The following is a 15785-nucleotide window of genomic DNA, read 5'->3' as shown; positions in this document are numbered from 1 at the left end:
GGGTCACAAAGAATTAGACACACCTGAGCAACTGAACTGAACTGAAGAGTGATTATAGGGCTTCCCTAGTGGCTCAGATGGTAAAGAGTCTGCCTGCAACACAGAAGACCTCGGTTTAACCCCTGGGTCGGGAAGATCTCCTGGAGAAGGGAATAGCTACTCTAGTATTCTTGCCTGGAGAGCTCCATGGACAAAGGACCAGGGCGGGCTACAGTCCATGGAGTGGTAAAGAGTCAGACACGATTGGCAGCTAACACTTTCACTTTCAAGAGTGATTACGATTTTAAAATTTTCTATTTCTAATTAAGCCTAAAAGACATTGTGTGGCTATTTGGCCACAATTTCCTTCCTTAATGTTCTGTTCAATGGTGCATCCTATAGTCAATGTCATTTTAGATGCTGTGAATTACAGTGATAATGTGATAATAGCTTCTATCAAGTTTGTTACTTGGATAACCTCATTGAATCCTCTGGCAATTCTGTAAGGAAGATACTATTATTACTGTGCTTTGCAGATGAGGAAATACAACTTCAGAGAGAAAATCTCTTGCCCAAGTCTTGCTGTTGTCACTAAGTTTTGTCTTATCCTTTGTGACCCAGATGGTAAGTAGTGAGGGTGATGTTTGAACCCAAGTTTATTAACTGCTGGCCAGGGTTCTTAACCTCTATACTCTGCCCCCTCTAGGTCCAGAGTTAATTAGCTTGACTACTACAACTTAACATTCTACATGAAGAGCATATTTACTGTAAAGAAATGGGAGAGTGGTCATCTCCCACACCAGCTCTTTGAACTGAAAAAGACTTAAGTGTACCAGTTCTTTAGCCTCAGATGTTAGCTGAATCAGGGATGTACAGTTATATGAGGCCTCTTATTATAATTAGAATGTCAAGCATTGAAACCAATTATCTTCAAAGGTGTAGTGCAGGTGTAGTGGCTGGGGAATAAACTAAACTAATATGCAGTACACCTTGGGAACTGGGTGGAGAACTAGGATGATCTGGCTTGGAATAAGAGCTCTACTTGGCAGAAAGTCCACATTTAATAAGGAAATATGCAAGAGTACGTTCTCTTAGTTAACTGCAGACCAGCTAACAAGAATTCAGACGATGGATGGGTTAGAACTACAAACAGGGACATTGACTCTGCAAGGATTGCACTGCTGAGCTGCTGCATAGCACAAAGTTAGTAATGTTACCAGGATTCAACTGGGGGAATTCAACAGTAGATAAGGGGTCGAGAGTTTCTCTGGGTTTATTAAAATATAGGACTTCCTTGGTGGTACAATAAGTAAGAATCCACCCACCAATGCAAGGGACATGGGTTTGATCTTTGGTCTGATAAGACTCTACATGCTCTTGAGCAACTAAGCCTTGGAGCCACAACTACAGAGCCCGAGCTCTAGAGCCTACGAGCTTCAACTACTGAAGCCCGTGCAACTAGAGCCTGCAGTCTGCAACAAGAGAAGCCACTGCAACAAGAAGCCAGTGCCCAACTGAAGAGTAGCCGCCCCCGCTTGCTGCAACTAGAGAAAGCCCTCGCGAAGTACCGAAGACGCAGTGCAACCAAAAATATATTAATTTATTTTTTAAAAGAAATAAATAACTACAAAGATGTACTCTCCTGACCAGGGTAAGAGAAACAAGCTCTCTCAGACATAATTTGACAATATCTATTAAAATTTAAAAAGACTCATTTTCTTTAACGATTCTACTTAAGGCTAGGAGTTTGCCCTACAGATATATTCAAATATGTATCTAAAGATCTAAGTGTGAGAATCTTAATTGCAGCATAATTTAAAACAGCAGAAGTTTGGAAATAACCTAATAGTTCATCAATAGGCACTGGCAGACGTCATCTCTTTGGAAAGTGACTTGTGAGCCTCCATGTGCTGGGCTTAGTGCTCCTCCTCTGTGCTTCTAAGCACCTTAGCATCCCCTGACTTAGAACCTTTAGTAATGAAAAAAATTTATTTGTCTTTCCCTCTCTAAGTGAAAGCGAAGTAGCTCAGTTGTGTCCAACCCTTTGCAACCCCATGGACTGTACAGCCTTCCAGGCTCTTCCGTCCATGGAGTTTTCCAGGCAAGAGTATTGGACTGGTTTGCCATTTCAAGGGTACTCTTATTTCCCTCTTTTTCCGGATGAGACAGTTTCAACTCAGAAGGCCTGTGCAGCCCATGCCCCACCAACAGAGTTGACGCAAAAGTATATGCAGAGGCACAGAGGCATGAAAGAGGCTCCATGGGAGAGAGCAAGTGGTCCGTGTGACTGCTCTATATGTCATGATAGGGAGTTTGGACTTGAACCTAGAGGATTTGATTCACTCTCTTAGGACAAAAGTCATTACGTGTGGAACCCAGAGTTGAGTTCCTTCCTTCCACAGAGTCAAGTCCAGATGAGAAGCTTAGACTCAGGGAGGACAGTATGAGAGAGGGAGGCTGAGATCCAAAGGAGACTTGCTAGGACCCTTTCTGCTGTCTGACGGAGGACTTTTGGGTTCCTTGTCTGATATCTGGCATGGACACTCACAGGTTTAGGGTCAAGGCCTGAGACTGAGACATAGAAGTGACCAGAGAACCAGAGAGCAGTGGCTTCCTCCCCAGGTTTCTCCAGCATTCTGTTGCTGCCCTTGCTGCTTGAGAATGAGCTTGAGATTCTCCTTGGGTAGCCTGGGCTAGCCAGCCTTCTGTTTCCCTAAAAGCATGTTGGAACCTGATGAAGCTGGATGAGGACTCACAGCACCCCCCAGAGGAGCATGGCCAGTAAGCTGCCCATCTGACATCTCTCAGTATTTCCTTAGCGCAAGTCTTCCTGGGAGATCATTAATAGGTCTTCTAGGGGAAGATCAAGGAGAGTCAGGGGGCTTAAAGACATGGAGACTAAAGGGCATAAAAGTTACTCCTTCCCTTGCCACACAACATAAATAGAGAAGTTGCGTCATGAATGATTTTCATTCTAACCCATATGTTCTTATTCTTCCCCATCCCCCATATCCCTGGCCCTAAATGGAGGTAGGTGGCAGGAAGGAAGATATTGTGACTGCTAACTGTGAATGAGGAGATACTGAAGAGATAAAACTCTCTTTTGAATGGCTATTTCACCGTTTCACTCCCTTAAGAAATGATCAGCTGATATTTTTAAATTACTTATTATTGAAGTATAATTGCTTTACAATGTTGTGTGTGAGTTTCTGCAATGCAGCAAAGTGAATCAGTTACACATATCAACTGATCTTTTTTTAATGGTGAGATTCTTTGATTAGGTAATCAGCGCTAGTCATGACACCAATGCTAGTCATTTTCTATCTGGATAAAGAGACAGCAGAAACATCAGGGAAACAAAATCACAATGGGGCCACTGAAGTAGAGTCGGGTTAGCCAGGGAAGGCTTGCCAGGAAAAGATTCTGAGAAGTGAGCTAAGCCTGCAGAGAAAGCTGAAAAGCAGAGGCACAAAGACCAGAACCCCAATACTGGATTATAGTGCCTGAACATACCTTCTCAAGGTATAAGCAAGTGTCCGTTGAGATCAGTTTATTTGACTGCTCTTTTGTAATTTTAAATTAGCTTCTCCTCCAGTAAGGTTTATTTATGCCCTCAATAAAAAATGCTTCCGCATATCCATCCCGATTTTCCAACAGGTTTAAGAACCTCTTAGCAAGACTTCCATGTTCTGACCCCTTTCTACTTCCCCACGTTCATCTCCTGCCACCTTCTGCATAAAATATACCCCACCTGCCATACACACACACATAAACACATATAATTGTCCAGCCACTTTCAATTATTTGCAACTCTACAAACACACTATGGTCTTCCATGTCTCTGCTTTTGCATCCTCAGCCTGCATCCCCCACTCCTCAATATCTTCCCATCTTCACTTGTGGAAATCTTGCTCTCCTTCAAGATTCAGTTTCCTCCACTGAATTCCTAGTGTTTCACAGAAGCACTTATCACATTGCACTGTAACATATGTGTGAACCCACCTGCCTCTCTTCTTACATAATTTCAGTGACTTTGTAGTAATAACATGGTGAAGATAATACTTGAAGAAAATAAGAAAGTAAGAAGAAGAAAAAGATGAAGGATGTTAATGTGATACTGATTAATCACTCAAAAAGAAAGGGAAATTGCATCGTGACTGAACACCTATAGACTAGAAGGGTGGGAGGGTGGAGTTGTTATCAGTTCTAAGCCTTTATAGTAAAGGTTAACTGATGGGGGGTATAGGCCTAATGAGAAAGAATTCTCCTGGAAATAATTCACACCACCTCTGCTGAGATCTCATAGTTTTAGTAGGCAGATGAGGAACTTATAAAGATTGAACTGTGTGTTGGTATTGGAATGGCTCTTACAGAAGTTAAGAAACGCAAAAACTAGAATTCAGCAATTTTGAGAATTTGTCTTAAACTTTCTTTAAAGAGATTTCTCGATGCAGTTGTTTAATTTAGGCTAAAATGAGCAGGGCCTGCCTGCTGCCACCAGAGCCCATCAGAGTCTGTCTAGCTATGCTGGTGTGGGAGGTGCATCTGGGTGGCTCTAAGTGTACACTCACGCTTAACCTAGAATGGGAGACCCACACAAATCCCTTTCTGTCTCTAAAACTATAACACAGGACTTTGAAGGTATAAACTCATCAGAAACAGAACTGAAAACCTTTCATTAAATTCATTAAAACCTTAACATTAAATTCATGATGAAAAATTACAACTTGATCCCCTTAAATGTGCCAAAGAGCTTAGTACCAAAATAACCTTAAGTAACAAAAAACTGCCTGTGCTGAAATATGCGTTCTGTGGGTTTACATGAAAAGCTAAAGATGACTAAATTCGCTTCCAAAAGTCAACCTCAAAGCAGTAAATAGCAGATTTCTACTTCCCTACTGAAATCTGTGAGACGAAGAGATGAGAGGGAAGGCCTTAGGGTTACAAACTGCTCAGATGTGCTGGGTGAGATTGACATGTCAGCTACCACACTTTATAAACCACAGCAAGGCAGAGGGATGAAACAGAGGTGGCTTAGGAAGGTCTCCACGTGACGGGAGCAGGACAGACCAGAGGTGGATGTGCCTGGAAAGGGGACTGTAGCCACCCTCTCCCTCAGCTCTCCACAGTAGTGGCCTCAGGGGTTCCCTGACTCACGGCCGAGTGGGAAGTGGAGGTCTCGACTGTGTGCCCTGGGAAGGCCTGCGTCTCCTTTAATTCCAGGACCACCCGGCTGAGGAGGCCTTGGAGCAGCTGCATTTCTCGGAGCAGAAGCGCCACGTCGGGTTTTAGGGCGCCAGCGGTTTGACGCAAGGGTGTCGGTGGCGCACAGGCCGGTGGCCCAGCGGTGGGGGCTCCGCCCGCGGGGAACGGCGGCCCCGCTGAGGTGACATTCGGGACGGAGGGGACCGACGGGACCGATCTGGACACCGGGGGCTTTCTGAAGGAAAGCGGCTGGTTACCGGGGACCGGGGCGGTGGTGGACGCCAAGTCCAGGGGAGAACCTGCGAAGACAACACACACAGAACGGCTCGGCTGAAACCATTCTCCCATGGCCTCTAGGGGAAGAAGGGGGCGAAGGACTGAAGAACGGGCCCGGCCGGGGAGGGGAGTGAGGACCGCGAGCAGGAGGGAAATGGGCGGGCGGGGTGAGGGAGGCAGGGGTGCGGGAGGCGGCGGGGCGGGGCGGGGGGGTGCGGGAGGCGGCGGGGCGGGGCGGGGGGTGCGGGAGGCGGCGGGGCGGGGCGGGGGGGTGCGGGAGGCGGCGGGGCGGGGCGGGGGGGTGCGGGAGGCGGCGGGGCGGGGCGGGGCGGGGGGGTGCGGGAGGCGGCGGGGCGGGGCGGGGGGGTGCGGGAGGCGGCGGGGCGGGGCGGGGGGGTGCGGGAGGCGGCGGGGCGGGGCGGGGGGGTGCGGGAGGCGGCGGGGCGGGGCGGGGGGTGCGGGAGGCGGCGGGGCGGGGGAGGGCGCGGCAGGGCGGGGGGTGGGGAGTGACGGGCGTTTCCGGAAGGCGCGGGCGGAGGCGGGGCGGCCGGGGCTGCCGGCCCGGAGGGCTTCGGGAACGGCCGTCACTCACCGCGGCCCGGGAGCTGCAGCCACGGGCTGCGTTTCCGGACGCTGCGGGTGGCTGTAGCCGCCTCGCACCAGTACGATTCCAGCTCCTCGACCTCTGGCTCGGGGACCGTGTACTCCGCATCCCAGTCGTACCGGCGCACGGGGCGACTGTACTTGTAGAAGGCGAACTGCAGCGGCGTGTCGCGCTTCTGCGGGTGCAGGCGCGTCTCGCAGCGCAAGACCACTCCTCCGAAGGCCGCGCCGCGAGCCTCCACCCGGCCCGTCACCCTCAGCACGGGCGCCTGGAACAGCTCTGCGGAAGCGGAGGCCCAGTGGCCAAAGGTGCACTTTAGGCCGGCGCAAGGGTCCCAAGGGAACCGGGCCCAGCTTTGTGGTCCCACGACCCTTCTCCCGCTCCGGTTTCCCACGAGGGCCTCTAACCCACCAGGGAGGAGGTTGTGTATACACGTGAAGGGAATGTGGGAGACAAGTCCACGAGGGAAGGGGAAAGCTTGAATGGAGGCGGCACCAGGTCAGACGCCTGACTGACATCCAGCTCGGGTCCTCCAGCCTAGAAAGGGTCTCAGGACGCCTGGAAGCAGTTCCCTAGCCCCAGTCCCACCGTGATCCCATTTCCTGCCACTGTCATTCTGGCTGGGGCTGCTGCGGAGAGAGCTGCCCCCTACATAGGTGCCTACCCAGAGAAAGGACCCCTGCCCCCACCCAGGCTTTCAGATCAAGTGCGACTTCACACTAAGAAGGAGAGAACGTGTTCGTGGTCCCGCAGAGAAATCCCCAGCTCGCCAGCTACTATAACCCCCGCCCCTTCATTTCCCCGCCGGGTTTCGGTCCCACAATTTCCCAGGGCTTGTTTGTCTCCCTCCCCGGCGCCGTCTCCCCCACCTTGCACAGTCACGGCCACCTTGGCGGAGAACATGGGCGCGCTTTCCACGGGAATGCGCATGGTGCCGGAGCACTGGTAGCGCCCGCTGTCGCTGGCGCGGGCCTGGGGGACCGTGTAGTTGGCGCTGGAGTGGAAGTATCGCACGGGTTGGCCATCGTGGTAGTAGTGAAGTTTGTAGACGATCTTATCGTACCAACCGCGACAGCGCATGACCAGCGGCTCGCCCTCGAACACCGCAGCATAGGGTACTTGCAGGATCAGCCAGTCTACGACAGTCAGCACAAACAGCCTGATTCCAAGAGAATGTCCAGCCCTTGGGGTGACCCATTCTTCTCCACCTCCTTGCTCCCTTCTTCCTTCCCCTTTTCTGCCACCAATTCCCTTCTCCCTTACTGGACACCCCAGGAGCCTCAGATGGTGAGTGGCAAGGGGAAGGGGAAGGCCAATCTTAGGTATTGATGGCTGAGACTTGGTTCCAGCCTCAAAGAGTAGTGTCCATCAGAATCCAGTTTAAACGCCTTAAGATGGCATCAAGGCCTTCCTGACCTGGCCCCTGCTTACCTTTTCAGCACCATCTCGGGATTCTCTCCTGCCCCGTGTCTCCTTTTCCTTTTCCACCTTACAATGCAGGCTAAGTCCATCCATACTCTACCGCTGGGAGAACTGGCACTGCCCAGAGCCTTAGTACCTGCCAGGAAGACCTCTTCACCTACTTTAGTTGAGGCCTACTTATCCTGCAGGTCTGAACTTAGATCTTATCTCCTCCAGAAAACATACCTGAGGGCCTCCCACCCCCGAGGACAGCCTTAGGCACCTTCTACAGTACCCTTATTTACCTGATCATCATAATAGCTAACGTTTACACAGCCCTACTACTACTACTAAGTCGCTTCAGTCGTGTCCGACTCTTAGCGACCCCATGGACTGCAGCCCACCAGGCTCCTCCATCCATGGGATTTTCCAGGCAAGAGTACTGGAGTGGGGTGCCATTGCCTTCTCCATTACACAGCCCTAGTGTCTGCTAAATGCCACTTTAGTTGTTTTACAAGGAGAAAAAATTCTGCAAGTAATAGCCACAATCTCTATGGTACTCTCAGTTCTGCAAGCAGTAACTACTGTCTGTCATATTCAGTATCTTATCTGTGCTTGCTGTCAGTTTCCAAACAAGAAACCATGGATTGTGGATGAGAGTTGGACCATAAAGAAGGCTGAGCACCAAAGAACTGATGCTTTCGAATTGTGTTGGAGAAGACTCTTGAGAGTCCTTAGGACTGCAAGGAGATCAAACCAGTCAATCCTAAAAGAAATCAACCATGAATATTCATTGGAAGGACTGCTGCTGAAGTTGAAGCTCCGATACTTTGGCCACCTAATTCGAAGAGCTGTCTCATTGGAAAAGACCTTGATTCTGGGAAAGATTAAGGGCAAGAGGAGAAGCTGGCGGCAGAGGATGAGACGGTTAGACAGCACTACTGACTCAATGGACATGAGTTTGAGCAAACTCTGGGAGATAGTGAAGGACAGGAAGCCTGGTGTGCTGCAGTCCCATGGGGTTGCAAGTAGTCCGACGTGACTTAGAGACTGAGCAACAAATGGGTAAATGCTAATCTGAACATTGAGTGATAACCTTTTAAATTCTGAATACAGAATGTAGCCTACCAAGCTAAAATGACAAAATATTCCCTACAAAGTAGCCAATCCTGTGCCCTAGTGAACAAATTACTGTTACTTCTCTTATTCTGTTTGGAAGCTCTTTATGTCTTCCCAGGAAATTAGTTTCTTAATTGACTTGTGTGTGTGTAATAAAATTTGGATAAAGTGCTTTGTTCATCTGCTTTCTTCTTTGACAACCTCTCATAATTTATTTTTAATCTTTACAATAACTGAACAGATGGACACTGTTATTGTTCCTATTTTACTAATGGGAGGCACAAAGAAGCATCACTCTGTTCAAGCAAGAGTAATTCCCCCAGTTGCAGGCAGCCTGTCCAGGGAACCTCACTTTTCCTGCTTTGCTCTGCCCTTTCCCTTCCTGCCCAATCCTCTTCCTCAAAAGTGTTCAGTATCCCAGGTCCTTAGACTCTCTTCTCTTCTGAGCTAGTAAATGAACAGAAATGTTTATTTACTGTCCACTGTGGCAGGATGGCAAAGGGACCTTTGAGGCTATGCAAGCCTTAGTGCATCTCTCACATAGTGCCAGGCAGACTCAATATAACCCTCTCTTCCTACCCCAATGCGAGTGGCCCCGTGTCCTCTCCCACAGGAGGGGCAGCCTTGCCAGAGGACGTGTGCTGCCCCTCCAGTGTTCAGACACTCACCATTAGATACAGAGAGGTGGATGGGGTCACTGACGGGTGCTCCGCGTGTCTGGCATCTATACACCCCTGGCGTGTGCACCTCGATGCTCTTCTTATGAGAAGGCAGGAGTAGGTGGCCCAAATACCAGAGAGTGCTAATGGGTCGAAGCTCCAGCAGCAGGGGGTGATAGCCATCACACCGCAAGGTTACCTTTTCCCCCTTGAAGATTGTGGTCCAGGGTGGGTGCAGAGACAATATGGGCTTCTCCAGAGTAGCTGGGGGAGAGGGTATGGGAGGCGGCAATGTGAAAAAGAGAATCAAGGTGAGGTGCCCAAGGATGTGATCTAAGGTTGGAAAACAGAAAATGACAGTTTCCAGGACCCAGGTTACTAGGACCCTAGTCTGTCCCTGGGAGAGGAGAGACCACACTGGGCTATCAACTAGTCCCTTGGTGAGCACCCATGTCTAAGTGCCAGGCCTGCTGGCAAACAGTCACAGGGATTGAGAAGGCATGAGAAGAGACACCACCCTGGAACAGCTAAGAAGTGGGGAGTACCCAGGCAGGTCACTTAGGACGGTTGGAGTAAAGTCACAGAAGATTGGGATGAGGGATGTGTGAGACTCACCAGCTTGCCCACTGCTTGGAACTACAAAATGAGAAAGAAGAAAGAGAATGTTGGCGATGAAAGGAAAACGGGGGCTCTCTTGACCATAGGAAAGATCCAACAAATCCCAAGATGTGTTTTTCTTCTGCCTTTAGTTCCCTCAACTCTGAGAAAGCCCCTTTCCTCTTTTCCTCTCCAAAAATAGAAAACAAATTGAGGATTGAGTATCCCCCCAGCACGCATATACACCCTGCCTCCCACTCTTCCCCACACCTAACGTTCTTAGGCCAGTGTTGCCTCACTGAGGACTCACCCAGGAGCAGAAGGACCGCCAGCTCCCACATGGTGGATCTACCAGCAGCGGCTGCAGAGCAACGGAGATACGCTGACACGGGATGGGAGGAGAAACAGAGACAGGGTGACCAATGCTGAGCACTGACCCCTGGGAGGCATCACTGCTTCTCCCAGTCTTTCCTCATTTCTGAACATGGTGGGCTGGAGGGAGCAGGAGAAGGCTGGATACGTGGCAACTCTCAGATGCCCCAGCACCAGACACTGTCCCGCCTACTACACCTAAACCACCTCACATCTCAGGCCAGCCCCAGCTCCTGTAGAGAAGGCCTTTGTTCCCTTTGCAGCCCAAGAAAGCCACACAGAACCCCAGGCTCTGGCAGGTGACCCTGCCACCTTCAGGCTCCCAACAACATCCCACTCCCATCCCACGCCCTTCCTATCCAGGAAGGTCTGATAAGCTTCAAATGAGAAAGACATCTTCATGTCTTCAAGATCCACACAGGACACGGACTTCCCTGGTTGTCCAGTGGCTAAAACTCCATACCCCCAAAGCAGATGGCCTGGATTCGATCCTTGGTTGGGGAATTAGATCCTGCTTACTACAACCTAAGTGGCTTAGATAGTAAAGAATCTGCCTGCAATGTGGGAGACCTGGGTTTGATCCCTGGATGGGGAAGATCCCCTGGAGAAGGAAATGGCTGCCCACTCCAATATTCTTGCCTGGAGAATTCCATGGAGTCACAAGGAGTTGGACATGACTGAGCAACTAACACTTTCACTTCACTTTGCTGCAACTAAAGATCACTTGTGCCCCAACGAAGACCCAGTGCAGCCAAATAAATACATGAAAATATTTTTTTAAAAATAGATCCACCCTAAAACCAATACAGCATTGTAAAGTACAATAAAGTAAAAATAAAAATTAAAAAAAAAAATAGATCCACCCTGGATTATTCTGCTCACTTCCCAGTGATAGGCATTGGTGGGAAGTGAGACTGACATCGGGTTCTGTATACCTGGAAGTCACGTCCTTCCCTGGGTGAATAGACAGAAGAGTATGATTCATCAACCACCTTCTGTGTCACTGTCTTACATGTCACAATCAAGAGGACAAATGTTTATGTGTTTCCTCTTTCTGTCTCCTTTCCTGGAACCTTAAACCTCGGAAATTAGAAAACCCTTCTTTCCCACCTTTCCCAATGATCTTCTCCATAGCACCTCCACGCACTTGGCTTTCCTTCCTTCCCTCTGTCCCCAGCCGTACCCCAGTTCTAATAATCCTTACCTGTGTTAGAGAAGTCACTGCATCAACCCCTTGGAAGCTTCTCAGATCTGACCTCTCGCTTCTACTTCTTGTGCTTTCCAAGCCGTGTGATCATACCCTGAGCAGTGGGGAACCTGAATTCTCCTGTAAATACTTAATGAATTTTCCAACCTGATAGCATGTCTCCTTGGACAGTGTTCGGTCCTCATCTGTGACTGTTTAATACTGGGGTACCTCCTTCCTTTGGAACTCTGGCAGGAAGGAGATAGATGATCAAACCCTGTCAGGGTTTAAGACGGTCTCTCCCCCGCTTCCTTGCTGATGCCCAAAGTTTCACTCTGAGAACTTCGTCGTAGTTTCTCTTAATGTGCTAGCCTTTGTAAAAATGCAGATGCCCCTTAGGCAAATGCGATTGATCCTTTAAATTAAGCTGGTCACTTCGGATCCTGTTTTGAGAGCACGTTTTGATAGAAGAGAGATAGAGTAATATGGGTCTGAAAACCAGGGGGGTAATTGATAAGGTGTTCAGGATTGTGGGGAGGAGAGGACTAGACACCAGGAACAGAGACTATAAACTGCCCACTTTAGGAGGGCCCAGGCTAGGCAACGTTCCCAGCTTCTCCCAACGTGCCTGACACCTCATCCGGGACCAACATGAGCCTCCGCACATCATCCACAATCTCCTCCAAGGTCTGACCTCTGTACCAGGCCACCATCTTTATGATAAGAATGTAATGCACCCCTCAGCTGTTCCATTAGTCTACCCAAGTTGACTCTATTTTCTCTTCCTGTCACTCAGAATACAGATCTCAGCCTCTTACCCCAGAGTCCACAAAAAAACTTGGTTACACTCAAAATTCATGAGGTGTACAATCTTCCCTGAAAATCTCTGGAATCACCCATAGGGTTCATATCATATAGAGTTCAAGTTTTGGCTTGAAGACTCTCCCACCCAGCATTTCTTCATTCCAGGCTTTCTTCTGAACGTTCCTAAATTCAATCTTCATCTCCATCCAGAACTTTTTCCTGAAGAATTTCTAATTCTTTGCTATGCACACCTTTACTATGCAGAGAAAATTAGCAATGATCATTTATTACCTGAGCAATTCTGTGAAGCTATCACGACATCACTTCTGGACAAGATATACCATTATCTGCTAAGAATTTTGAGAAACAAGACCCTTTCAGTGATGACAGTGGGATGCTGCTGCTGTGTTCAATGAGAACACAGCTTACTTTCAGTGGGTGCTGCAGCCCTGAGCATGTAGCAGGCATGACCCCACGTGCCTCACAGATATTACTTTATTTATTTATTAAAAATATTTATTTATTTGGCTGTGCCAAGTCTTAGCTGCAGCATGTGGGATCTAGTTCCCTGACCAGGGATCGAACCAGGCCCCTTGCATTGCGAACTCGGAGTCTTAGCCGTGGCCCATCAGGGAAGACCATATTGCTTTAATTCCTGCAAGGGCACTTTAGGGAAGAATTATTATCTCCATTTTACACATGTTTCCTGTGGTGCTAGAGCTGGAATATGAATGGAAATCTGTCCCAGCTCTAAAATCTGCTTTCTCATGCTCATGGCAGACTGTCATCATTAGGCTTTTCAAGTCTCCTCTCTCGTTTTATTTTTTGTCTTTATTCACACTGGGGCTTCCCTGGTAGCTCAGATGGTAAAGAACCTATCTGCAATGCAGGAGACCCGGGTTTGATCCCTCAAGGGGAGTGGCTACACACTCCAGCTGTTGTTGTTCAGTGTCTAAGTCATGCCCAACTATTTGTGACCCCAAGGACTGCAGCACGCCAGACTTCCCTGTCCTTCACTGTCTCCTGGAGCTTGCTCAAACTCATGCCCATTGAGTCAGTGATGCTATCTAACCATCTCATCCTCTGCCGCCCCCTTCTCTTGCCCTCAATCTTTCCCAGCCTCAGGGTCTTTTCCAACGAGTCAGCTCTTTGAATCAGGTGGCCAAATTATTGTGGCTTCAGCTTCAGCATCAGTCCTACCAATGAATATTCAGGGTTGATTTCCTTTAGGATTGACTTGTTTGATCTCCTTGCTGTCAAGGGACTCTCAAGAATCCTCCAGCACACAATTCAGAAGCATTAGTTCTTTGGTAATCCCCTGGAGAACAGAAAGGCTATACACTGCAGTATTCTTGCCTGGAGAATTCCATGAATAGAGGAGCCTGGCAGGCCACAGTCCATGGGGTCACAAAGAACTGGAGACAACTGAGTGACTTCATTTTTCATTTTTCATTCATACTTCTGTTCTCCTCTGCTCCACACGAACACCCGCTGTGCAAACTTTACTTTCTAATCCTTCATACATGCATATATTTACATTTGACAAATGTTTAGTATTATTATTTTACATGCATGCTATTGTGTTTTAGATATTTCTCTTTTAGAATAAAAGCCAGAGGTAAGAATTTGCCTCCTCCCTCCCTCTTTTCCTGCCTCATTGTGCCGAGACATCTCACCTCATCTTCTCTGGCCCTTGAACTGGAATTTACATCATCAATTCCCCTGGTTATCGGGCCTTTGGATTCAGACTCAGTTTCCCTTTCCTAAGCCTCTGGTTTGCAGATGGCAGATCATGGGACTTTTCTTCCTCCATAATCTCATGAGCCAATTCCTCAAACTCACCTTCTCTTCTCTCTCCCTGGGCCTCTGAAAACCACCATTCTACTCTTTCCTTCTACGAGTTTGGCTCTATCAGATTCCACACAAAGATGCATGCATGCATGCTAAGCCACTCAGTCATGTCCTACTCCTTGCAACTCTATGGACTGCAGCCCGCCAGGCTCCTCTGTCCAAGGGGATTCTCCAGGCAAGAATTTTGGAGTGGGTTGCCTTGTCCTCCTTCAGGGGATCTTCTTCACACATAGATGAGATCATGCAATATTTGTTCCTCTTGTCTGGCTTATTTCACTTGGCACAGTGTCTTCCAAGTTCATCCATATTATGAATGGCAAGAGTTTCTTTTCTTAAGGCTGAATAATATTCTATTACATATATGTGTATTACATACAACATATCTTGGATACATTTTAATTATCCATTCATTTGTTGACATTTAGGTTGTTTTCATATTTTGGCTATTGTGAATAATGCTACAATGGACATGGGAATGCAGATATCTCTTGAGATACAGATTTCCCTTTTCATTTAGGGATATATATATTCCTCCCTCCTTCCCCTCCATTCGCTCCTTCCCCCTCTCTACTCTCCACTTCCCTCCTCCATTTTCTCCTTTCCTATTCCTCCCCTTCCTGGCTTTCCCTCTCCTCTTCCACCTCTCCTTCCTCCCTGCTCCCTGGGAGGCCCCTGTTTTGGATTGTCTGGGGACCACTGCTAGAGGCAGGAGAGGGGGCGCTGTGGACTACCCTCACCCCTGGCCCCAGCCCCACCACCCAGCTCCACAGCACCTCCCCCTTGTTGATCCTCAGGCCTTGAGGAAGCCCAGCCCTCCATCCCACCAGGATCTGTGGCGCGTGGGGGCCACAGCAGCTGTGTCCCCAGGAGGAGGGGAGGAAGATTCCGGCTGAGTTCTGCTGCTGCTGCTGCTGCTGATTGTTGCCTTGGCCAGCCCCACCTGCCAGGTGCTCTCATCACCACGCAGGGCTGCCATCCTGGACGACCAGACTGTGTGGGGCCACAGTGAATGTCTGGCCCTGACCCTGACCCTGACCCTGGCCCGGCAGCAGATCAACAGGATCATCAAAGTCCCAGCCAAGGCCGCCGTGGAAGTAGACATCTCTGGGCAGCAGCAGGACAGCCAGTAGTGGACCACGGACAGCGTGTGTCAGATCCTGCCCAAGGGGGCCATGTCTGTCCTGGGACCCTCCTCCAGCCCCACTTCTGTCTCCACAGTGAGCCAGATTTGTGGAGAGAAGGAGATCCCCCACATCAAGGTGGGTCCTGAGGAGACGTCCCACCTTCAGTACCTCCGCTTTGCGTCTGGCAGCCTGTACCCCAATAACAAAGACAACCAGCCTGGCCATCTCCCGGATCCCCAAGTTTTTCAGCTACCCTTCAGCCAGCCTCATCTGTGAGTGCTCATCTCAAGGCCGAGTGCTTGCTGTGATTGGAGGAACTGGTGCATGGCTTCCTCATCTCCAAGGAGACTCTGTCCGTGAGGATGCTGGACGACAGCTGGGACCCCCACCCCGCTGCTCAAGGAGTTCCACAATGACAAAAGTGCCCACCATCCTCACTGACACCAACACATCCATCTCCCACCTCATTCTCAGTACTGCCTCGAGGTACTCAGCGTTTTCAAGTACATCCTCGTCACCATGGACTCCCCCATTCTGCACCTGGACGGGGTGGTGGAGGACTCCTCCAACATCCTCGGCTTCTCCAGATTCAACACCTCGCAGCCCTT

The 15785-nt window shown here is 49.2% G+C and overlaps 1 protein-coding gene across 3 annotated transcripts; it reads right to left on the bottom strand.

Annotated features, from left to right (window-relative positions):
• FCRLB (Fc receptor like B) lies at positions 3224–10195 on the bottom strand. 3 transcript variants are annotated; one of them, XM_018046416.1, is made up of 6 exons: positions 10151–10195; positions 9859–9879; positions 9253–9507; positions 6934–7200; positions 6053–6343; positions 3224–5483 (listed from the first exon to the last, which is right to left on the bottom strand). In XM_018046416.1, the coding sequence occupies exons 1-6, from the start codon at positions 10179–10181 to the stop codon at positions 5095–5097; spliced, it is 1254 nt and encodes a 417-aa protein (XP_017901905.1). In that variant the 5' UTR covers positions 10182–10195; the 3' UTR covers positions 3224–5094. The 3 variants fall into 3 exon arrangements, with proteins under 3 accessions (XP_017901905.1, XP_017901906.1, XP_017901907.1); XM_018046417.1 differs by having other exon boundaries at positions 5359–5483; positions 6053–6239; positions 10151–10193; XM_018046418.1 differs by lacking the exon at positions 9859–9879 and having other exon boundaries at positions 5359–5483; positions 6053–6239; positions 10151–10193.

The sequence above is a fragment of the Capra hircus genome, chromosome 3 (genome assembly GCF_001704415.2).
Source record: "Capra hircus breed San Clemente chromosome 3, ASM170441v1, whole genome shotgun sequence".
Taxonomy (NCBI): Eukaryota; Metazoa; Chordata; class Mammalia; order Artiodactyla; family Bovidae; genus Capra; species Capra hircus.
Note: the sequence above shows the minus strand (reverse complement) of the source record. Positions and strands in the feature narration are given on the sequence as shown.

Excerpts from the sequence above, each read along its gene's own strand:
- FCRLB (XM_018046416.1), bottom strand. The coding sequence starts at position 10,181 with ATGTGGGAGCTGGCGGTCCTTCTGCTCCTGG. Across the intron at positions 7,201-9,252 it reads CCACCTCTCTGTATCTAATG|ACTGGCTGATCCTGCAAGTA; the intron begins GTGAGTGTCTGA and ends TGACTGTCGTAG. Across the intron at positions 5,484-6,052 it reads GCTGCAGCTCCCGGGCCGCG|GTTCTCCCCTGGACTTGGCG; the intron begins GTGAGTGACGGC and ends TTGTCTTCGCAG.